Source organism: Dasypus novemcinctus, chromosome 14 (assembly GCF_030445035.2).
Source record: "Dasypus novemcinctus isolate mDasNov1 chromosome 14, mDasNov1.1.hap2, whole genome shotgun sequence".
NCBI lineage: Eukaryota > Metazoa > Chordata > Mammalia > Cingulata > Dasypodidae > Dasypus > Dasypus novemcinctus.
The window spans coordinates 42,805,682-42,831,319 of record NC_080686.1 but is presented as its reverse complement, the minus strand read 5'-3'; the positions used below and the strand labels follow the sequence as shown (position 1 = coordinate 42,831,319).

At 36.4% G+C, this 25,638-nt stretch overlaps 1 protein-coding gene across 6 annotated transcripts in view; it reads left to right on the top strand.

The window, feature by feature from the left end:
• The window catches only part of TPD52 (tumor protein D52), a 99,757-nt gene extending 82,001 nt beyond the window's left edge, over window positions 1-17,756 (top strand). For 2 of the 6 annotated variants that reach the window (XM_004479099.4, XM_012519870.4), the window contains exons 4-8: window positions 1,436-1,537; window positions 2,586-2,612; window positions 9,238-9,279; window positions 10,828-10,876; window positions 15,007-17,756. In XM_004479099.4, coding sequence (XP_004479156.1) covers window positions 1,436-1,537; window positions 2,586-2,612; window positions 9,238-9,279; window positions 10,828-10,876; window positions 15,007-15,126 — 340 coding nt within the window. In that variant the 3' untranslated portion in view covers window positions 15,127-17,756. The remainder of the gene's footprint in view (window positions 1-1,435; window positions 1,538-2,585; window positions 2,613-9,237; window positions 9,280-10,827; window positions 10,877-15,006) is intronic. The other 4 variants (XM_058275671.1, XM_058275670.2, XM_058275672.1 and 1 more) reach the window with 2 other exon arrangements.
• The last annotated feature ends 7,882 nt before the right edge of the window (window positions 17,757-25,638 follow it).

The following is a 25,638-nucleotide window of genomic DNA, read 5'->3' as shown; positions in this document are numbered from 1 at the left end:
TTTTGTGGCTGATGCTTAGGGTGTAAAGTTTAAGAAACCATTGTCTAACACAAGGTCCTGAAGATGTGTCCTAGAAGTTTTATAGTTTTGGTTCATATATTTAGGTCAATGATGCATTTTGAGTTCATTTTTATATATGGTGTCAGATAGGGGTTCTCTTTTATTCTTTTTCATAGGAAGATCCAGTTCTCCCAGCATCATTTGTGAAGAGATTATCGTTTCCCTATTGAGTGGACCTGGCACCCTTGTCAAAAGTGCCATATATGTGAGGTTTTATTTCTGAACTCTCAGTTTGATTCTGTGGTCTATGTGTGTATCTTTATGGCAGTACCACACTGTCTTGATTACTGTAGCTTTGTAATAAATTTTGAAATTGGGAAGTGTGACACCTCCAACTTTGTTCTTCCTTTGTAGTATTGATTTGGCTATTTGTGGCCCCTTGTGATTCCACATGAATTTGAGGATTGGCTTTTCCCTTTCTGCAAAAAAAGGCTTTTGGGATTTTGATAGGTATTGCATTGAATCTGTAAATAAACTTAATAATCTTAAGGCTTCCTATCCATGAACTTGGGATGTCTGGCTGTCTTTCCTTTTATTTAGGCCTTCTTTTATTTCTTTCAGCAATGTATTACAGTTTGTAGTATATAGGGCCTTCAATCCTAAGTTAAAATTATTCCTATGTATTTTAGTCTTTTATGAGCCATTGTGAATGGGATTATTTTTTAAATTTCTATTTCAGAACATTCTTTGCTGGTATATAGAAATATGGCCCCCTTTTAGGAGATAAAGTTGTAAAAGGCATCTGAGGAATTTGATTAATTTTATTTTTATTTTTTATATATATATATATTTGAGGGGGGGTATTGTCAACTAAACCTTTGACCTCGTATGTGGGAAGCCAGCCCTCAACCTCTGAGCCACATTGGTACCCCGGAGTTGTTGGGTTTTTTTGTTGTTGTTATTGTTTTCTAGTTTTGCTTGTTTGTTTTTGTTTTTTCTTTAGGAGGCACTGGGAACCAAACCCAGGACCTCCCATGTGTGAAGCAGGCGCTCAACCACTTGAGCCACTTCTGCTCCCTTTTTTTTGTGGGGTGGCTTACGTGGAAAAGGAAGGAACAAGAAGTATAATTACTTTCTTTCTGACTGGCTCATTTTTCTGTTTGCTCCATGGCTATTTTTTTCCCTTATCCTTATTTCTTCGGCCTTGCCTTTATAGTTTCCTATCTTCCTGGCATTCTTAGCACACTACAGAGATTGTGTCTGAAATGATGATTGAGTATAAGATGCTGTGATGAGGCTAACCTGGTGGCTGTAAAGGATTTTAGGTGTTTTTAAGGAGTTCTTTAATGGTTAATGCTCACTATATTTGAAATAATTGATACTAGAAAAGGTTAGCTTACTTTTTTTTGCTCTATGCTTTTGTGACTTAATGCAGATACAAGAAGACATCTGAAACCTTGTCTCAGGCTGGACAGAAGGCTTCAGCTGCTTTTTCATCTGTTGGATCAGTCATCACCAAAAAGCTGGAAGATGTAAAGTACGTCCTCAATTTTCCGTATTCATTAAGTAGTTCAGGCAAATTAACATATATTATTGTGGTTTCATTTGTTTCGTGACTCTGTATCTGAATGATGCCTGGATTTTCCTTTGTTAGAGTGACAGAGGGCAGTCCTTCACACCACAATTTGCAACGCTTGCCAAATTCTTTTAGGCATAACAGTCTAACTTCAAAATGATCATCTTTATGAATATATTTAAGGTTGTTGAAAAGTTCTGGTTGTGAACCTTTGTGTGTTTTTATTCCTTCTTGATCGTACAGGGTAAGTATCTTGGGCAGAGCCTGGTGTCTTACTGGGGATGAGTATAAACCATTGAAATGCTTGCTTGGATTGAGACCTGGCTTCACTTCTATGTGTTAAATTTTTATACCATTGTGTGATTGCACCATGCTCATCTATGCACCGATTTGCACTGAGCTGTAAACCATATCTTCTTTCATGCTTAGGTTCAAATCTTGTGAGCTGTTGCTTTTTATTTTGCTTTTGTATTTTAGATTAGTCCACAGAATTATCCTTGTTGTTTTGATAAAATCACTTCACAGTGCTTTTTTTCCCCTTCCCGTGTGGATTAGAATAGTGCTGAAAATGACAAACATGGTTTACATCAGCTATGCTTCTGTTGGCATGCAAATTTTTTTTTTTTTAAAGCCTCAGATTGCATGGCTTTATGTTTTTCATTTGTGGTTAAAAAATATATTTTACAACCAGAATTTGGTTGGTTGAATGGGTTTGGTCAATCAATGTATTGTACTTTGCTGTGTACCAAAAGGGCTAGATTATTTGCTCATTGTATTTGGACTATCATTATTCTAAGCATAGTTGTGATAAACACAGCTTTCTTGAACTTTTTTGACAATTATGTATTCACTCTTAGGTGATCCCATTTCTTTCTTGCTTAACTGAATTGTGTAGCACATTAGAATCCAGTTAAAACCTTATATACTTTTTCAAAAAGTAGGTTATTTAATTGTTTTAGATTTACGAGAACTTCCTTTCTTTTTTAATGCTTACTCTGGCTTCTTGCAGATTGCAAGCCTTTTCACATTCCTTTAGGTAAGGAGAGTTTGAACCATCACTGCAGTTTAGTAGTTGTGTAAGACAAGTGTGCTACAATTAGATTATTATGCCATGATGGATGGTTGTGTTTGTCCACTACATAATTTTATTGCTTTTGGAATATCTTTCTCTGTAGTGCATTCCTAATTCCAGGGAGGATTTTTTGGTATACCATGGGTAATGGTTAAATTGAAAAAAGAATTTGATGCTGTGGCTCAAGGATTATGGAAATAATTTTGATGTTTCTTTTTCACTTTTTTTTTCTTTTTCTTTTTCTTTTTCTTTTGTAAAGAGAAGCAGCTTTACCATGGCATGCAAAATTCCTCCCTTTTAATGTATGATTCTGTTTGTTTGTTTTTGGTGCTTTTATTTCTCTGGTGCTTTTTGTAATGGATATTGGAATTTTCTTCATCTGGAATCCATTACTGCAACTTTAATAGCCTGCACATGTACTGCCTTGTAGTGTCAGTCTGCAGTCTTACAGATACAGGTTATACTGCATTTTTCCCCTACTCTGCATTTTTTAATATTTGTTTTACTTATGGTTTTTAATATTTTATTATTTCTTTACATTAGTTATATTCTTTAACTATTAAAGGATTGTCATGGCTTGCAAAGGAAAAATAAAGTATATTAGGCCAAAAAAGAAAGCACATTAAAAAGATGTCACCCCAAATCGTGTGTTATAGAAGGGGATTTTGTGTTGTTGAGCAAACCTTCTCCTCTCTATCCCGTGAAGACTCTCCAGTTGTCCACTTAGTTGGTGGAGGGAACAAAGATGGAGAAGGGTCTTTAGGGTGTAAGCAAGAAAGATCAGATAGTGGTCTTTATCACTGTCCCTAGTAATGCAAATTAGCTTCTCAAGCATTCACTTGCTAGGTAGGGTCTAGCGATTTGCCTTCTTATGTAAGCACACAGGTATTCATTGGGCCCTCTTATGACATTAGCCCTGGAAGTCAAAGTAAAGTCATAGCATAGGACTATGTAAACTTAAAATGTTGAAGTATTTAAATTAAAAATTATGCTTTAAAAAAAATCAGTAAAGTGAGATAAAATGCTTTGCAAAGGTAATTCTGTATCTTTAGTGTTTCATGAAAATGGCCTAATTTTTTAGATAACTATTAAGACCGTTTTATCTAAAATTATACGAGATTTGTGAATAAGCAGTAAATTAGGAAGAACTGAGTTCAGTGATATAACCCATTCTGCTAACGTACAAGTTAGGAACAGCTCCTAAGGAGAAAATGAAGAAGCAGAGATGATTTTTGTTCTGATAGAGCTTAAAATATTTGAGTGGAGTGGGGACTTGGGATGAGTTAAGAATGGAAGAGACCTGTTCATACCTAATTATTAAAAAAACGATAAATGTGACATATTTGTAAACATAAAATACAAAAATATTTACTAGGTAAGGGCGATTAAGGAATGATGTGTTTAACCGGTATTTATTGCTATTTTTTTCTGTACCTTTAAAAAGATTAAGCAAATTGCATGGGTATGGTTTAATCTATTATCTTATTAATTCATTGGAAACAAATTTGTTCTTTTTTTCACATAACTTTTCATTTCATTTTAAAAATATAAGTGATATTATATAATACTTTGCTGTTTTCAGTCCTGCTTTTAATGACTATGTTGTGCATGGAAATTAAAGTAAAACTTGGATTAAAACTTGCAAATGAGAGAATGAAGATTACCTTTTGAAAGTTAAGTTTTAGAACGGATTCTTCGGTACCAAAGGGTTGGGCAAATCACTTAAAACAAAAGCATTTCCAGGCCAAGTCCTGATCGTAACCTGATTTAATGTATTCACCGTATAAAGAAAACATGCCTCTTTTAGATCATGTCAGTCACAAAAGCAAATCGTGCTCATGTTGTCCTGAGCACTGGCCGAGGGGAGGGAGCGTGGGCAGTAGAGGCTGCATGTGTCACTTCCAGCAGCAAGGCCTCTCCATCCATGGGGATGGATGCATGAAGCTCCTCTTGCCAGTTTGTTCTGAGTGTATGATTATCCAGCATCTCAGTAATTTCATTCCCTTATGTAATTGGGAATACGGGAGGAGAAAATGTTCTAGTTTGCCAACTTGAATTTGACAGACATAGCAACAGGTTTTTTTTTTTTTTGTATTATCAGTTAATAAACTAGCCCTTGGAATTTAGAGAGTTGTTTTAGCCTTGGGAGGTGGGGGAGAATTTGGTGTTGAGACTCTGCCAGGCTGAAGGCCACACCTGGGACATGAGGGCTGTTCCTGGAGCCCGCCAGCTTTCCCCCCAGGTGCTGTGTTCATATCCAACCCTCAGCTTGCATGCTTATTTTCTACACATTGTATGGTAAATATTGATTTAAAGAGAAACTTTTAAAAGCTTAACTTTTAAAAGTTTAACTTTGAAAGAAATTTAACCTGTCATTTCAGTTGGCACCAGTGTTAAAGCAAACACATTTTGATGCTATGATCTCTTACTATAAAAACTCCAGATTATATTTTATTTGAAATGGGAGATGATAGATAAATTGAGGAAAGTTGAAGCTTTGTGCATCCTTCCACAGAGGCGTCAGCAATGAAAGAACAGCTATCCTATAGTTAGATTACTAGCTGGCCACATCAAAATTGAATTTCATTTTAGTATAGATGATAGAGAGGACCAAATAATTGGGATGGAATTGAACTGACACATGCTCCTTGTTTTTCCTATTAAAATGGCTACCTCAGAAGCAGAGAGACTTTGAATTTGTATCTATCTGTATAATTTAATTGACTTCACATTTTTTGTTCAGTGGCTATATTTTAAATCTTTTAAAAATTATGATATACATACAGAAATGTGCTCAAATCCAAAATGTTCAATTCAGTGATTTATCACAAAATGAACACCCATGTAATCAATAAATACCACCTGGGCAGTTCTCTAGAAGTGCCCCTTCTCCTTCCTTGAAATGTAGTGGCCATCCTGACTCTTTGACCTCTTCTTGCTCTTTCCTGTATTTTACCCCATATATATATAGTGGGTATATTCTTCATGGTACTCAAAGATTTAAACTCTTAATTTGCCTTGGATGCTACTGAAACTCAACACTAGTAACAATGATTCTGTCATCATCCTGGTTTCTCTCTATCCTTAAAGTCCTCCCCAAGAAAATTATTAGAATTTTCAAAGTGACTACTTTCAAGTATTCTTTGTTTGGTCACATCACACATGTCATGGGCAGGTGCTTAGTAACTATTGGTTAAATGACCCAAATGATCAAATTCCATCTTGGTTTCCTTGGAAGCATCTCTGTAGTACTTTTCTATAATTAAAGTGTAAAAATAAACATTAAAAAAATAGTCTCTATTTCCAATGTTGTTGGGAGTCTTCTCCTTTTTGCTTTTCCTTTGTCAGTTTCCTTTCCTCCCATTATCCCCTTGCACTGGGGCTCTATCACCATCTATTTCCTTGTCTATATCTATTCTTTACAGAAACTCCCTTGATTAAAGGCATGCATATCTCTCTGCTGCCTTCTTGTTTTCATTCTCTAACCCCTGATAATTCCAAGTGAGTCCTACAAATCTTTTTCCCCCCAATATTTTTGACATCAGGGCCCATTTCTTACAAAAGATGATCCTGAATCATTTTGTACCCTCGATGTTAAATTCCCCCTAACTTAATACATCTGGAATTCATTTATATCAGGGGTTCTTAACCAGAGGTTCGTGAGCTGAATTGAAATTTGAAAAAAAAAACATTTTTGTGGAGACTTGTTGGTGTGAGCGATATATTTATTAAGTAATACACAGTATACTCCGGACTTAGTAAGGGGTCTGTAGTTTTCACCTGACTGGCAAAGGGGTCTGTGGAACAAAAAAGGTTAAGAACCCCTGGCTTATATTATCGTTCCTTTTACCCTGTCTTTGTCTTATTCCCTTTTACCTAGTTTGTGTTCTGATCAAAGGGCATAGAATCCAGCTGAATTGTGATTGGAAGAAATGGTCTTTTTCGTTGGTGCTTAGGGATCATGATTAAATTAGATATGAATTTCTGAAATTTTCACTTTTTATCCACGTATTTCCTCATTTGACTGATACCATTGAATTCAATGTGTGACTACCACGGACAAGCAATTTTTCATATATTCAGCTGTGTCTTACCTTCCTTTGCCAGTACTTGACAATTTCTGCCAAAATGGATTAGTGAAGAATCTTTTATGAGGATTGTAGAATTATGTATTAGTTCACCTAAAAAGGGGGGTGTGGAGGGTGGAATTTGTTGCATGGGATACAGAGTTCTTTTGTAATCCAAGGAGCGGAAAGGAAGTGAGTCCAGGCTTCACCCAACCTAGCCCTGCTAACTGGAAAGCTGTTAGACATTTAGGTAACAACCAGAAACCAAGGCATTTCCCTTTTTCCTGTTCCTTCCCCCATGCAGCCCTGTACCCTGGTGTATTATTCAGGGTTCTCTAGGGAAACAAAACCAACAGGCGATATTTGTAAATAATATGAAATTTTGTAAAGTTGTCTCATGCAATCGTGGAGACGCGCAAGTCCAAATTCTGTAGGTCAGGCTGCATACCAGGGGCTCCAATGAAGATCCTCAATGAGTTCCCAGGAGATGCTGGATGTCCCAAGTAGTGATGGGAATTCTCTCCCTGTATGCTGATATCACTTCCCCTTTAAGGCCTTCAGCTGATTAGATGAGACATCACTCATTGTTGCAGCAATCTCCTCAGTTGATTGTACATATAATTGGCCATCTTTGCAATCAACTCATTGCTGATTAAAGTCCATGAAATGCCCCTGTATTCCAGTTAGCCTGGTGCTTGCTTGACCAAACAACTGGACTCCATTACCTGGCTGAGGTGACACAATAATCTAACCATCACACTTGGCATGGCTATTATTTTTATTATTTCCCTCATTTTCTTCCTCTCCCTTTCTCTGTGCTTACTCCATTCTCTCTTTGGTAACCAGATTCCTTTGCATACTTGCAGCTTGCTCATGGTCCAAAAAATGGCCTTGTCAATATCTAAATCTATATGACTTTCTAACTTAAGCACCTATCAATGACTGATCCAAGCGTTTAGGGTTCTAATTATAAAATCCTTGGGAAAGAATCTTAATTGTCTCATCTTTTGTTTCTTTTCAACTTTAGTCCAAACCACGTGTAGATCACCAGGCATCCTGGGGGATTTAGCTGGCACTGCTGGTACTACTGATCTGAACATTCTAGATGGTGATGAAAGAACAGGGCTTGTGGCAGGGTGGTTGTTCATGGCAGCTTCTTTAGAAAGGTCTGAGGAAGGACAGTTCTGTGTGACAAACTAAGAAAGATGATTTTCCATTTATCTCTGCCATTCACATATGGGACCAACATACTGCAATAGATCAAGTAGGAAAAGAATTGGCAAATTCCTCCCAGAATGTAATCTTTTACCCGAGGGATCAACCACCATTATATGATGTAGGGTAAACTGAGTTACATGGATCTTTTCCTCTGTTACATAATGCATCAAGTACAAAGACACTCAAATATTTTACTGATTGTCTTGATTAAACACTGTCAGCATATTTTGATTTTTTAAAAATCAAGATCATACTCCATATAATCAATTATTAATGCAAAGTTAGACCTGGGGAAGTAACTTTGAAACACATTATAATCTGTAGTAACAGAGTCTTTGAGAAATTGAAGTCATAAATGCACAAAATAATTAAATGTAATTGAGTACCCTGGCCTAGTCAATTTACTCAAGGGAAAGATTTTTTCTTTTTACCAATAATACTATGTCAGTGGTCAAAATATTATAAGCATAGTAACAATATCAGCAGAACAATGATTTTTTTTGAGCCCAGGAATTAAGGTCCTCTCATCTTGTCAGATGGTTAATGGGAATGGCTGAGAGTCGATAGCCTTGAACCTGAATAGTCAGTGGGCTGCATTGTCTTTTAGTGAGAAATTGGTCCTAGTAAAGCAGGGAGCCAAATGTTAATTGAGTGGCCTTTAGAACATTTAGTTTTTATTGGGATAAAGTAGAAGTATCGTTTTTAGAAAACTTATACTACTTCTAGGGAGTGATATATGATTTTAAAATCACTTTAAAGTTGTCACACAAGTGATTTATTTTGAAACCTTCCAGTTCTGGCCTGGGAACACATATCTGAGAGAAATGGCTTCAGAAGCCCTTCACTGGCCTTGCGTGTGTGTGTGTGTGTACACGTATGTGTATTTCTGTACTATTTTTGAGGGAGGTGGCAAACATTGAATTAGGAGTTCCAAAGATCCAAATTCCATTCTTCAGTCAGCTGTCACTAGCTTTGTGACCTTGGGTAAACCATTTAGCTTCTGTGCCTTGATCCTGTGTGCCTTGCATATACAGGTGAAAGCACTTTACAGTTTTCAAGTGCACTAAAAATTCAAGGTTGTATTATTAACTATAATAACTACTTGGACTGTTTTGAAATTGGCTTGGGAATAAAAGTAGGTTATTTTTACAGAAAAAACTTTGATCCCCCTCACCTCAAAAGTAGATAGTTCTTTATGGTGCTAAAAGAATAAAGCTCCTAAAAAGCTAAATTTTGCTTAATTTTTATACTGTCTAATCACTATACTAATTTCATTTCTATCTCTTTTTAATGCTGTCTCTTAGTATACGCTCCATTCAGCATTCAATTAGCATGCCTGCTATGAGGTAAAGTATATTTTTACAAATGTAGTTGGTCTTATGCTTTCTCATTCTTTATTTAGATGTTTAATTTGAACTATTCTTAAGTAGGGAACTAAAATTGTACTCCAAACAAGCTGTGTGTTCAACACTGTGTCAGTTTTCAGTGGCTCCAATAATATTGGGATCGGTGCAAGAAATTTATTGAATGTTTGTGTGTTTGCATTTTTTTAAAAGAACTATTATTTCTGTTTTATTTTATAAACCTGCTACATTCCTTCATATCAGAAATCTGTTTGACAAAATGGATACTACTTATTTAATAAAGCTTCCCTTTTCATGGGTCTAGATGTCTCACCATCTCTGTCTCTTTTAGCTTTAGTCCCACATCCTTTTCCTCCATCTTCCCATTTTCACTTCCCTCATCCCACTGTGACATTTCAAGCCAACTATGATTTAATTCTACTGTTCTCTTTCATCAGTAAGCAGTTGCAAGTGGAACATGCTATCATCTCACCTGACCTCTCCTGAGAGACAGAAGATTTTTAGTAATATATGCTTGGCTTAAACTTTAGTATGCATCAGAATTACCTGGAGGGTTGTTAGAATCCTAGTTGGGGCACTACTCCTACAGTTTCTGAATCTGTAGGCCTGGGGTGGGACCTGAGAACTTATACTACTCAATTCCTGAGAGAAGCTGAAGCAGGATAGCTAAGTTATTCTGTCCATCAGGGAGGGAAAGAGGAAAACAGTTGTTTCCTTCTTTGCCTTTTTCATCTTGGTAGTAGGAAGAATAATCGAGGTCAGATGGATAAAGCTTTGGAAACCTATGTGTAAGAGACAGTGCTCTCTTTGGGCAGCTCTGTGAATTGGGCAAAGCCAAGATTCTGGGCTTCTACCTTCTTTTCTGTCCCTGCTGGCCTTATCCATTGTGTTCTTCTCTGAAAGTCATGATCCCTGTTATGGAACCTCATATGGTCGTCTTTTCCTCGTTGAGTGATGTGGGTTCATGCAGGAATCCTTCTAGGTAATGGGAATTCAAACACAGCCTCTGGAACACAGTACCTTAACCAATATTAAATGGATCTAAAGGTGGGCTTTTTTGTACAATAAAAAGTTGGTTGGGGAAGGGACAGAACCGATATTTTTTCCTGATTTTGCTCCCTCTCCTCACACATGGACATGACTATCACTGTATCACCTATTTCTAAGACTTGCTTTATTCATGGAACCAAAAGTGTGATTATTAGAACAGAAATTGATAATCTTATATAATAAATATTTGTATGTATGCCTGCACATGTGATACAGAATAGATGATTTTAAACTGTCTCAGATGAAATTTTTGATCCAAAAAGGTTCTTTAAATGGTATAAATTAGTCTTGACATTTACATCTTTAATAGTGGAGTAAGGTAAAGTGAATATATCTCTTCTTTACCTGACTGAGAGTAATGGACACAATATTACTGATGCAGTATTTGGTGAAAGGAAATAGTCATCTAACAGTGTTTAAAAATTGTTAATTTTTTTTTAATTTGTAATTTTACTATTTGTTTTTATTTTCTCCCCATAGAAACTCTCCGACATTCAAATCATTTGAAGAAAAGGTTGAAAACTTAAAGGCAAGTAGAGAGATGAATAGGGACATTTTACTATCTTGTTTGGTGCTTGATTTTTCTTTAGTGTGGGTAAATCATGCACATTAATACTTATTAGTAAAAATATTTAAAGAATTTTACTCATTAAGTTACTGATGGCCATTTAATGTGTTAAATACTCTTTTAATCAATTTTCTGGTGTGTATTTTGTAGCATGGAAGCATGTTGAGTGCTGAAAGAAAATGTGTAATTTTAAAAGCAAGAGTACTTTTAAGAGTTTGTACTAACTTTTTACCTTATTCATTTCAAATATTTCTTCATTTGGACAAAATTTAATACAAACTCCTAGAAAATTAAAAACAATATAAAAAAGGAGGGAAGAAAAGGAAATAATTGGTCCTACCACCCACACAGTGAGACATATATGTACTGAGATTATGCTGTTAAACTTTAAAAAAGAATTGACCTTACATCATAAACATTTCCTCATCATTAAATATTTTTCCTCAATATTATATTTAATGGCTGCTAGCATATGCATTATAATGCATATTGCTCAATCCTCAGTTATTGGACATTTTAAAATTATACATTATGCCATGGTGATTATTTTTGAAGAGTCTCTGTTTTATAGTTTGATTTCAAAGGTGAACATTTCCCCATAGTGATTAAGTTTATTAATTTGCAAATTATAATATCTTTAAGATTATATTGAAAACTACAAAAAACACAGGGTTGTAAGCAACCCTAAAAGATCATCTGGTTCCCATCCTCCATCTGACCCTCTCTGTAGAGTCTGAACCAAGTTGTAGTTGATGGTGTATAATGTCTCCATGGATGTTTTGAAAAATAATTGGGTATAGTTTTGTTTCTTTCTAAACAAAGTCTGATAATTAAAACTAGTACAGTGGCTGCTGATGGTTGGGAGAGGGAAGAAGAGCTATTGTGTGGGGGCATTTTCAGGATTTGGAGTTGTCCTAGGTGGTGCTGCAGGGACAGATGCTGGTCGATATGTGTCGTGTCGTGGCCCACTGGCTGGAGTAGGGGAGAGTGTGGGCTACAATGTGGACCACTATCCATGTGCTGCAACAGTTCTCCAGAATGTATTCACCGGGTGTAATGGATGTGCCACAATGATGGAAGAATTTGTTGATGTGGGAGGGGCGGTGTGGGTGGGGTGGGGGTTATATGGGGTCCTCATATTTTTTGAATGTAACATTTAAAAGAAAAAAAAAACAGAAAAAAAACCTAGTATCTTACAATTTTTATATCAACCAGCTTAAAACAAATATTCAGATTTAGTCTTAGGACTGTAGTTAAGTCACTTATTTTTAAATGCATCTTTTTAAAATTACAGAAGCAGTGCATGATTATTCAAAGAAAATCAAACACTGTAGAATGACCTGGATATTTTTTCTTGCACATACAAAAATTATATACATTTTCTGCATCTATGTAAATTTACAAACCTTTTATAAAAAGGATGTATACTGTACACGCAATCCAATACTTGTTCATTCAACTGCCATTGGAATGTATGCTCCATGAACCCATGAATGTGGGAATCAGTTTTGTTTTGCTCAACAATACGTCCCAAGTACTTAGAACAATCCTTGGCATATTTTAGCTACACAATATGTATTTGATGAGTAAAAGAATTTAGCAGTCATTCTTCTAGGTCAGTACAACAAACTCTTTTATTCTCCCAAGTCATATTTGAAAACAAACATTACATTGCAAGAAAGGGCTTACTATAATTCAGTTCTCAGTATTATTAGGGCTATTATAACCTCTCCTTGAAATCTACCCTAAGTGCTAATTTTTTAAATAACTAGTTGGAAAACCACAGCAACCTTTTTTATTGACACTGAAGATGAGAAATATCCAGGTCACTTAATATATATTTTCCTCCTGTGTACATATAGACTCCATAAATTGTGGTCAAATCTTCTTTTAAAATAAGAATTAGGAATCAGTCAGATTTTTTAAAAATGTAATTTTTAAGAAATGTAGTATATTAAGCACATCCTCAAGGAGGCTGAAAAAATATGCTTTTATGCTTGGGATATTACATTTTTGGTAAGTTATATTTATATCCAATTAAAATGTCAGGCCGAGATATAGGTACATTTCAATTTTGGGTTGATTCATCTATCTGTGATTACCGAGCATCTGCCATGTGCTAGGCAATGAGTGTTAGGCACTGGAGATAGCCCAGTAAGCAAGAGAGTCACACAGACCCTTTTTGAAAGGTGTTTAGACAATTTAATGGCCAGTGAAAATAATGTGAGCTAAGCTATGAGATGGGAAGCCTATGGTGTAATGAGGACAGATATGCAGCAGGAACTCCTGCCCTACCGTGACAGTAGGGGTGGTCAGGGAAGGCCTTCCAGAGGACATGATCGTGTAAGTTGAAGCAATGTTGGAGGCCGTCGGGCCCCTTTTGAGGAATACCTAAAAGTTCACTGTGGCTAGAAAGGTACTGAGCTGGGTGAGCCACATGAAAGAATTTCACCTTAGGGCAATGGGAAGCACCTGAGTGGTGTATTCTGGTATACATTTTAGAAAGATCACCAGCTTCCCTATAGCTCGAAGGGGAGAAAGATTGGAAGTAGGGAGACTAGATGGGAACAAGTATTTGTAATTCAGGCCAAAGATGATGGTGTGAATTAAAGTAGTGTGAGTGGAACTAGAGATATTTAGAAGTGAAGAAGGAAGTGACAGAAGCAGAAAAGCTATGATTGATTAGATGTGGAACAAGAGGGAGGGGTCAAGAAAACTTCCAGCAGTCCCGCCATTTAAAGTCTTAAAGAATAGAGAGGGGCAGGTTGGGGGGAGGAATTCAGTTTGGACATGTTGAATTACTGTGAGTCTTAGCATGTTCTCATAATTAAGGAATGTATTTTAATAAACTTAATAAATATACAATGAGTATAAGTTATGCAAATTTCTCAACAACAATTCAAAGGCACTTCATAGTTTTGGATGGGAGACCAAAAAGAATGTGAGAGAGGATGTTCCAATTGTTAACTAGTCTTTCGCCAGTCAGTCAAGATTGAGCTAAGAGCAAAGTGAAGTTAAATCCCCAGTATGCACTTCTGTGCCCTTGGTTATTGACTAGTTTCCTAGTGTTAGTTAGCTCTCCTGTTGGCCAGTCATGAAATGTAACACAATGAAAAAGTATCAATATAGCAGCCTTGGTAATGAAGACATGACATGTTATGTGTAAGGCAGGGGTTCTGAATCTTTTTTGTTCCCTGGACCCTTTTGCCAGTCAGGTGAAAACCATGAGCCCCTTACTAAGTCCACACTGTATTATGTATTATTCAGTAACTATATCACACCTGCACCAATACATCCCCACAAGCTCATGGAACCTTGGTTAAGAATCCTTGGTGTAAGGGGTTTGAAAAGCATAAAATACTATACAAACGTAAGGCAGACATATTCTTTCTAATAAATGTTTATTGACAGCACTTAAGGCCAGATAGATTGTAGTAGTGCTTTACAAACTTTAATATGCATACCAGTCACCTGGGGATCTTGTTATATAATGTGTAGATTTCAATTCTGTGGGTGGATCAGCGGGAGGGAGGGGGCTGAGATTTTGCATTTCTAACAAGTTCCCAGATGCTGTTGATTCAGTAGGTCCTTGGACCACACTCTAAGACTTAGAGTCTAAGTAATAAAGGGTTACAATCTTACAGCGTCACTGGGGGAAAATACATATATTTCTATCCTTTATTGTGCTCAGTAATATTTGAGTGAGTGTTGCTGAATGAACAATTTGATGCCATACAAAGTGTTACCCAAGTATAAAAAGTTCAAAATGCTACTTTGGAATAATAGCCTTTTACAGAGTTCTTCAGAGAGAACTCCTGGTGAAGAAAAATTAGTAGATAAGGGGGAAACGGGGTGGCTGTGAAGTTTACTAATTTGAATATTTCATCTGGGAAGACTAAGCTTTATTATATAATCACTGACCATTAAAACAGTACTAACTTTTATACATATGCACCAATCACAATCACTGGGCCATTAAATTCTTGATTTATCTGATTTTTTAAAAAGTAAAATTATAATGACTTTATGCAGAATCTAAGTATATGTTTCTTGATGTCTTTTCCTTTTTTAATTTTTTTTTTTTTTTTAAGTCTAAAGTAGGGGGAACCAAGCCTGCTGGTGGTGATTTTGGAGAAGTCTTGAATTCAACTGCAAATGCTAGTGCCACGGCCACGGAGCCTCTCACAGAGCAGACACAGGAGAGCCTGTGAGATTCCTACCTTTGTTCTGCTACCCACTGCCAGATGCTGCAAGTGAGATCCAAGCACATCTTGTCAACATTCATTGCCATAAGTTTACACCAGATGTGCTTTTATTTAGCTTTACATATTCCTTTGACCAAATAGTAGGTTAAAATTTTTAAAAAATATCCACACTTCTATTCTTGAGAAACACCCTTTAATGTGCTTATTAAGCCTCTACTTAGGAAACATCATTGTAAAAACACTTGTAGTACCTGGGAACACTCACTAGAATGGTTTAAGAAACTGCCAGGTTATAGTTTCTTTCCTAGTTTACAAGGTTGCTTTGGATTTGGGATGCCAGTTTGGTCTTTGTCTTGTATAAATTTTTCTTTTTTTCCCCTTTGAACCTCTGTATATTTGACTGCTACCTAAAATTGTTTCTTGTGAGTTTTCTGAATTCTTGAAAGTTTTGGTGTAATTTTCTTTACCTCCAAGGGAAGAATTACCAGCTACAAAAAGTACTTTTGAATAAACACTGTTTTGGTATGAGGTACATATTTTGGGTGTTTGAAGACACTGAACTTAATAAATCAGCTCTACATCCAATTTGTTACATGCTTGTAAGTGACAATATATACAGTAATTAAAAATACTTGGTGACTTGAGAGTGGAAACTCCACATCTTTTGTTATCATTGTGTGTGACAGGAGCCATTTCTATGTATTGATTATTATGACACTCATATTGATTTAGTTTTCACCAGATTAAAATTTTAATTTCAGAGGTAAATTGGCAAAATAATATTCTGATGAAGATTATTGTATTAAAGGTAGGGTTTGAAACACGAACATTCTCATTAAATGTTCATTTCAAATGCCTGACTGTTTTAGGTCTAGGTTGCCATAAAAATGTTAAAATCAATCACATTAGGTTTTCATTTCATTCAGTTAGCAATATTTAAAATCAGAAGCACACAAATTTATAAAACTAATATAACTTGAACATTTTTTATACTCTTGGGTTGGAGAAAACTCCTGAGATATAATGCATTAGGAAAAAAAGCATCACTTTCTATTTATTTGTTTTCAGTTGTTTTCAATATGTTAGAAATTGTAAAATGACAGTGTAGACGTTCTCTAATTTGAAAACTGAGTACTGGGGGTCAAATGAAAGCAAAGCCTCTGGATGCATCTGCACCAAGGCTAAGGTACTCTATTAATTCTAATAACTCTTTACTAACCACCGCTACCTTTTCCTTATGCTATATACATTTATGGCCTACAATGTTATATTTACTCTTAAGTTGTGATTGTTTTACTATTTTTATGCCAAATGTTAATTGCCAAGCTTGGAGTGACCCAGAACCTTTTTTGAAAGCATGACTAGATTTACTTCTGGATACATTATCTCATTAAGACCAAATTTGAAAAGCCACAGTGTTGATTGTTAGAAAATACCTTGCTGCCATTCTTGATTGCTAGAGCTTTATTAGCACTTTAGATGCAATTTGAACTATACTCTATTACATGCGAAAAGCTTAATAAATTTGTATATCAGTGGTGTAGGTCTCAATATTTTTGAGACCAGTGGTCTGGAAATGGCTTCTTGCAATAAAGAATAAACTGGTGTCTGTCCTAAAAAGGAAATTTTTTAACCATCAGCTTTAAACCAGTGCTTAATGGTATCAGACTTACATATTCTAAATAATATCCTTCTAGGGGCTTTAAGGCAAATATATTTGAAGCATTGTCCCAGAAGAGTGGATCTGTAGACATTTGTCTTCTTATAGGAATTTTGTGGTACTAAATGTAATTGTTGAACTATTTTTTCTACCAACTAGTCTTTCAAAAGAAATTTTTTTTTTATCCCAACATCTTTTCATCACATTGTTCCCTGGGTGTCCTGTCCAGTTACTTTCTTTTCAGCAAAACAAAATGGACAAAGATGATAATTTCTTTAGTTGTATAAAATATCTCCAAGTCTTTTCACTGTCCCACATGGGGGAAAAATGATAGTAATCAAGGTGAGAAATATAATGGATATATTGAAGTGGGTATTTAGATGGTTGTGAAAGAAGAAATTGGGGAATCACTTTTCTATGTATATACCAAGACTTTGCTAAAAAATTATTTACTGCAATGTACTCTGTTTCTTAAAAGTAGTAAAAAGTAGAGTGAGGAGAAATTTAGAAAAATAAATCTATAGACTTAGACACATTATTCAAAATGGCCTTTGTGGTAGATTCAGTATTATGAATTCAGACATTTAAGATACTGGGAACAGAGTAATTACCAAGAACACCAGTGACAGGTCCTGGTTACCCTGCTGTGCTTTTGTGTTCGGCACTATAAGAAAAGAGTAACTTGAGAAAAAGAAAGAGTAACAGCTGATAAGGGAAAATACTCCCCCTCTTTCCAAAGGAATGTCCTTAATTTATGCAGTTTGTGAGTAATAAGGTAGGAATTGCCATGCTTATTAGGCCCAAGTAATGAATGGAAGGAAGGGAGTAGAAAATGAATTATCAGTCTTAACAACTCAAGAAACTACTGAAATAGAAAAAAAATGTTTAATTTGGACTTTCTGGATCTGTTAATCGAGATATACAAACTGTCTATTTTTTTGTATAGATTTGAAAACAATAAAATTTCTGTAATTTGGGTATGGGTCCTTTGTATATAATACCTGTCTGTTGAGGAAAGTATATTATACAACTGCTCTCTAAACCTTTCTATTCCTGGATATGGAAACAACCATGAGCAGTTATAGTGAACCAATATATGAAGCAAAACTGAAAAAGCTATCTGTGGCTATCAAAAGTCATGTATTAAGTGACTACTCCATACATTCCAGAGCAGGTACTATATAAAGGGAGTATGGTAGGATTACATGTTTCTTTCTAGCTCTTTATACCCTGACAAAAAATCAAGATTTTTGCCCATCATGAAGAGACATTACTTAATCCTTATTTTTAAGGGGGCCAACTCTAATTAGATGAGTTATAGAGACCATGTTGTGTCACAGTTCATATAAAGCATTATTTTTAAGTAATTCTGCAAACCTTGTATTCCACAATTTCCATATTGATCTGACTCTGAATATAAACATAAACTCTCTTTAAAAACAGAATGAACCCAAAGGCTTTTAGTTATTGACAACTCACTCTTAGTTTGTAAGTCCCCACAGGGCAGGGCCTATATGTGCCTGTCATCTGCCAGGAGTTCAAATTTAAATGCTGTTGCTGCCAACTCTTGTATGTATTTCAGTGGTACCTGGGTTGGGTGATTTTGTGGTTATTTTAATTTGACAGTTTTCCTAGCACATAGTAAAAGCCAAACCTGGTTTTGCTGATTATTTGTGAATATGCTCTTTCACTTCAACATGCTTTCAAGTTTTCCCTTGATTTCTAGGATTAATAGTGCATTCTTTCTAGTTTCACTGTTTCTTAGGATCACACAAAAGGTAGTAAGAAAGTAATACTAACAGCCCTTAATAGGCAAGATTTCTTGAGCTTTTCAGTAAGTGCCAGGCATTTTACACTCACCTTTAGTTCTTAGTGATATAGTGGTGGCCCCATTTTTCAGATGAGATCACAGCCAGTATAGGTGAAGCCAGAATTTGAAATATTTTGCTATTCAATTTTCTTGCCATTCACCATTGCTAATATTTTGCAAAGCATGCTAAAAATTTACAAGCTATAGAGGAAAAGGAAAAAGAGAGCCTATGTTTTTAACAAAGCAAGGAGGAAGGTACAATTCAAGGTGTTGAGCAGACCCAGAATTCCAAAGCTGCTGTGAGAATGTTAAAAAGTACTCGTTATAACTGATTTTATTGCTGGTGTTTGCACAAACTAGAATGGAGTCTGCAGACATCTACTTTGTTGACTTGCTCAGCCCTCTACAGTCCCTCTCCTTTGAGGGTAGTAAATCCTAAAACCACATGATGCTTCTGATAGTCAGCCAAAGGCAGAGAATTGAGCCATGGCCTGAAGTTGGTTGATAAAAACTTAATTCATATTTTATCTTATATTCAGATGAATTTTGCATTCTATTAAAAAATGTTAGTGTGAAAGTAACCTCAGATCTTCAGGTAAAATTGAAAGTTACAAGAAGATGGGTCCTGTGAGTACATACAACCCATCAACAAATAAGGTCAGAGCTACAGAATTTGTCTCACAATGCCAGTTTTCAAGGAAAGTATCAATTGGTTGAGGCAGGACATGAATATAATGCATTTACTGCAGTTTAGAGCTGGAATGTTAGTAACTCCATTTGTTCTGTAGATACTGATTGCTTAAGAATACAAAGCACCTCCCTAAACTGAGCAAGGGAACTAGTAGCTTGGTTTTATAAGAGAGGAAACAAAGTCAGCAACATTAAACTGGCATGCCTCAGAGTCAGGGTTAGAACCAGGAGTTTTTTTTTTTTTTAAAGATTTATTTTTATTTATTTCTCTCCCCTTCTCCCCGCCCACCCCAGTTATCTGTTCTCTGTGTCCATTTGCTTGCATGTTCTTCTTTTTGTCCACATCTGTTGTTGTCAGTGGCATGGGAATCTGTATTTCTTTTTGTTGCTCATCTTGCTGTGTCAGCTCCCTATGTGTGCAGCGCCATTCCTGGGCAGGCTGCACTTTCTTTCATGCTGGGCGGCTCTCCTTATGGGGCACACTCCTTGCGCGTGGGGCTCCCCTACATGGGGGACACCCCTGCATGGCACGGCACTCTTTGCACGCATCAGCACTGGACATGGGCCAGCTCCATATGGGTCAAGGAGGCCCCAGGTTTAAACCCCGGACCTCCCATATGTAGACAGACGCCCTAACCACTGGGCCAAGTCCGCTTCCCAGAACCAGGAGTTCTAAAGGTCATGGTTAGTGCTCTTTACAATTTATCACACTTTCTCCTGACAGGAAGTAGAAGTAGCAACAGCCATAGAATAATAACGCAAAAATGCTTTAGGCTAGACTTCACTGACAGGGCAAATAACTCTTTAAGTGTTAAGAGGGAGAACAATTTATCTTTTTTGTATAGCACACAATTTCCTATTTTAACCCTTTTTAAAGTATGCACTTCGGTGATATGTTCAGTAGTGTTGTGCTACCATCACTACCATCTATTTACCAAGACTTTTTGGTGACCCCAAGCAGAAACTACCTATTAAAAAAAAACTCCCTTTATTAGTGTGCCACAGGACTGCTGATGCAACATACCAGAAATGGGTTGGCTTTTATAACGGGAATTTTATTAGGGGAAAATCTTACAGATCCAAGACCATGAACTGTCCAAATCACAGCATCAGCAGGGATACATTCTTACCAGAGTCAGCTACTCGTGATCCTGGTGTCCTGCCACATGGCAAGGCAAGATTGCAGTCAGTCTCTGCCGAAGCTCCTGTCCCTCAAGCCTTATCTGCTCCTGGAGCTCAGCTGTGGGCAATCAGGCATATGGCTTGTCTCTTCAGCCTTGAGTTGCTCTATGGGCCCAGCCTCCTGGGGGCTTCTTGTGTCAGTTTTGGCTGTTAACAGTCCTTTAGCCCTGTCTCACGCGGCAGGGTCAAAACGATAGCTTCTTTTCTCTATGTCTCTCTCTTCTCAGTTTATATAAGACCCAGCAAGAGGGTGAAGACCCAACCTGTGTCATGCCTGGCATAGTCTGAAAGTGATCTGATCAAGTTATCTAATAGGGATCTCCTAAGTAAATCTAGTCAAAATGCCCCACCTATGCTGCTGTTTATAGGCATAGGAATGGGTTAGCTTTTAAGAGAGTAATTTTCTGGGGTCTACAAAAGATAAACCAGGACACTCCCCATTCCCCCACCTTCCTGCCTGTGGTAACTGTAGTCGACTTTCTACTTTTATGAATTTCCTTACTCTGGATATTTCACATTGGTGAAATCATAAAATATTCTTTTGTGTCTGGCTTAATTCACTTAGCATAATGTCTTCAAGTTTCTTCCATGTTGTAGTGTGTATCAGAACTTCATTCCTTTTTATGGCTGAATAATATTTCATTGTGTATATATATATACGATTTGGCCATTGATTTGTTGATAGGCACTTGGGTTGTTTCTACCTTTTGGCTATTGTGAATAATGCTGTTATGAACATTGGTGTACAGATACCTGTTCAAGTCCCTGCTTTCAATTTTTGGAGGTATATACCTAGGAGTGGAATTGCTGGGTCTTGTAGTAATTCTATACTTTTATGAGGAACCACCAAAATTTTCCTTTTTTTTTTTTTTTAAGGAGGTACGGGGGGTTGAACCCGGGACCTTGTTGATGTGAAACGGTCGCTCAACTATTGAAATACACCTGCCACCCTGCACCATTTAGTCTTACCAACAATGTATAAGTTGAGAAATGGATGCTTTTATTCAATAGTGTTTTCCGTTTTTAATTCTTTATATTTTCAATTATTAATTGTACAAAAGTAAGAAAAAAAATGAAAAATGCTAAAACAAACAACAATGTACAAGGATTCCAATTTCTCTGCAATCTCCCCACACTTGTATTTTGTTTTTAAAGTAGTGGTCATCCTAGTAAGTAGTAGAATATATCTTAAGCCCCCTACTGAATTTGTAAATATTACCTGTCAGTTGGCTAGTACCAATAACAGTGATGTGAAACACAATTATACTCCATTCCAAGGTCAATATACTTCCAGTGTTCTGTATGCTAATTTTGCCATTAACTTGAGAGCAACAAAAAGATTTAAAAAACATAGAGGCATTATTAAAATACAGGCTGTGGTCATAAATAAAAATTCTTTCTCCTAAAAGTACTTGCAAATGAACCAGAAAAGTGCCTGCCACCACCCTGCAAAGTTACTAAGAGCAGATTAATATCATAAAATTCCTGACAGGTACGGGTAAAAGATGAATAGCTAGCTTAGTCTGAAAACATTTTCTCATGTGTGGTACTGATATGGGCAATGTGTGGGGGCTGTGCGTTTCTTCATGAATAACCTGGGCAGTGTGTGTCAAACAATAGGAAGTGCTGTCCCACCTTTCGTAACCATGCCAACCACTCCAGTCCTGGAAAGCCAATTAAATGATATAGGTTCTGTAGACTTTGGATATTCAGGGCGAATACAAAGTAAATATGCTCATTCAAGCTTACCAGGAATGTGGGGAATATGAGTTAATTTAAGCTTATCTAGTACTCAAAGCAGCATTTGACTCCCAACTCCTACATCCTCTGTATAAAAGGAACTCAAAAATCCTATTCAGGGCTCAGGGTTTTGAATAAGAGTTCCCAAGCCTGGCTTGTGGTAAATAAATTTTCCTTCCCAAAATTATTACTGAGTCCTGGCCTTCCGTATGTTATCATTGAATCACTCTGCTTCCACAACATTTCTGGGCGTGCGTCCAGGATCGCAACAAAGGCCAGAGATGGTGGCACTTTGCCACCCTTTCTGGATATCTCCGAGGAAGCCAGGAGGGCTCAGGTGAATCCCAAAGCTGGGCACCCCTGGACTCCTTTCAGGCCAGAAAAAGGATGTGGGCTCTGCCAGAGTCCTCCCAGGGACAGACAGATGCACCAGAAGGTCTAAAAGGAAATTCTGGGAACAAAAAACCTCTGCACACCAGGTAAGATCCCTCAGGGTTTGATGTTGAGGGTTCCTCTCCCTGGAATTGCAGTGGTTGGTGGGCTATAGCTCAGGGGTGGCTGTGCCAGAGAGATGTATATTAAAAGTCAAATTGATGGGCTTTGTGTTTCTATGTTTATTTGATGTCAGTGTATATTATGAGTCAAATTGATGGCTTTGTGTTTCTGTGTTTAGTCAATGCCAGTGTATATTTTCATGCCTCCAGATGGAGTATTAAATTGTGTAAAATATTGAACTTTGGTTAAGCTGGAGCCCCTCCCTTGCCATTGGCAAAGGAGTGGAATAATTAATAGTTTATAAGGCGGAAGCCTGAACATGGGTTCTTACCCCTCCCAGTGAGTCCACACCTTTGTAAGCCTCATTCCTATCTGACCACACCCAGCTGCCTGGGAAGGGGGAGGTGGAAAGGCACCGAGAAGAGCCAGAATGAATGCAATGGAAGTTCCTTTCCCTTGGGGCAGTCACAAGCCAGTATATATTTGCATGATTAACCTCTACCATGTTTTGCCTTTCTGAATTTCTCTTTGCAGGTCTATGTTAAGATGCTTTAAAATGTTTTTAAAACTATAAAACTGGTAAAGTGCCTTTATCTAGAAAAAAGTCTATTGCTTCAGAAGCCCAAAGCCTGTTAGCTAAAACAATGAACCTCAAATCACTTAATGGTCTTTAGATGGTTGGTTTAACTGGGAAACTGTCAGACAATAAAGTCATAAAAAAACTGCCAAGGGGAAAAATACACAATTGGGCTTGGCAACTTCACGTTAAAATTTAGTCAGCAAAACTGCCCCGGAAATGCAAAGGAATAAAATTCATTTATTTTAATCTGTACTTAATTTTGTGTTCAACTTTAAAAGCTATTTTAACTTTGTCAGTTTGCTTGTGCCTAGAAAATCAAATTTAAAGTTCACCTGTTACAAGTTAAATAATGATAAAAGGTAACCTGGAAATGAATCTTCATATGCCAATACTGTCTTGCTGGTAAATTTAATGTATAACTCACAAGTTAAATTTATTTAATTGCTGAAAAAGGTGAAAAAACTGCACAGATTGTTACTAATAAAATTTTAATTGCATAATTAATAAATAAAGGTACCCAAATTAATTTTAAGTAAAAACTTTCTAGAAAACTAAGAATTAAAATTATTATATAAGTACCTTTAATTATATACATATATATAAAACTAAAACTGAAATTATTACAGTGAAATAAATGTAGCTTAAATTTCAGCTACTGTTGGGAAGCAGACTTGGCCCAATGGATAGGGTGTCTGCCCACCACATGGGAGGTCCGTGGTTCAAACTGCGGGCCTCCTTGACCTGTGTAGAGCTGGCCCATGCGCAGCGCTGATGCACGCAAGGAGTGCCCTGCCGTGCAGGGGTGTCCCCCGTGTAGGGGAGCCCCACACGCAAGGAGTGCACCCTGTAAGGAGAAGCCACCCAGCATGAACGAAAGTGCAGCCTGCCCAGGAATGGTGCCGCACACACAGAGAGCTGACACAAGATGACGCAACAAAAAGAAACACAGATTCCCGGTGCCACTGATAAGGATAGAAGCGGTCACAGAGGAACACACAGCGAGTGGCTACAGAGAGCAGACAACTGGGGAGGGGGCGGGGAGAGAAATAAATAAACCTTTAAAAACAATTTCAGCTATTATAATAGTAATCTTAATTTACTTTTGTTTATGACTACTTCAAGTTTATTTAGTAATTACTATTAGTAATTATAACTTAAACTTATCTTTAATTATATTATTTTATAACTAATTTCACCTACCCCTAGGCTTCAACTATTGTGATAATAATTGTAAACTGAATTTGCTTTTGCTTGCAATTACTGCCAGTCTGGGCTCACTCCTTGCCTCTGCTTATGGTTCTAAAACAAAAATTTGTATCATAGCATTGGGGAAATTTTGGTTATAAGCCATTAATTAAGAAACAATTCTTGTGCAAAACTGCATGGTCATAGTGCAAATTAAAGAAAAAGCCTTCCAGGTGATCTTTCAAATGTTATTTTACTGTTAAACTTGTTTTGAAAAATGAAAGTTTTAAGTAAGTTGTGTTTCTGGGTCAAACTATTCATATCTGCCTGTTTGCTCAGTGTATATCTTCATACATGAGGATGATAATATCAAATTAACAAATAATTCTTAAAAGAGCTCTATTCAAATTTGTTAAAAATTAAAATATGCAGCTACACATGTGATGAATATTCCTAGAACCCAAGTTAGGCTAAAACAATTTATTTAGGTTGGGTGTTATCTCTGGTTTATAAAATACCAAGTTAATAAATTAACATATGTATTAAATCTTTAAAATGATAAAAATTCTAAGTTCATATTTAATGAAATTAAGTTAAAGAAATGTAGGGCTGCCCTCTCTTAAATGCATAAAATAAATTCCATTGGTTGCAAATTATAATCTAAGGTAAATTAGCCAGTCTGTGGTTATGGTCAATTATAAAAAGTTTGTAAAAACATCTTCCAAACTGAAGCATTTAAGTGACTCTAGTTCTAAAAATCCATTATTAACTAGAAACCTAGATTGATGTTAATAGCAAAAAAAAAAAACAACTTCATAGCAATAAAACCTGTCTGAAAGTCACTTCAATGTACGTTTTCAAGTAATAGTAATGGAAAATTACCTTGATTCCATTGGGAATCTTCCGTTTTCATTTTTAAAATGGAAAATAGTTTTACCTCTACGGCTAAAATAAAATACCTGCTAATTAATGTCTTCATGGTAAAAGTGTAAAAATAAAAAGCAAAATACTAAAAAATTAAGTTCATTTAATATGTAACACATTGCACTGGAAATGTTTAAAAGGTATATAAAAATCAAGGGATCAACTTCAGCATTGTCAAACTCATGCATTCAAACCAGGCCTTGAATACATTGCAGGTTGCCTCTCCATTTGAATTATTGGCTAGCTTGGTCA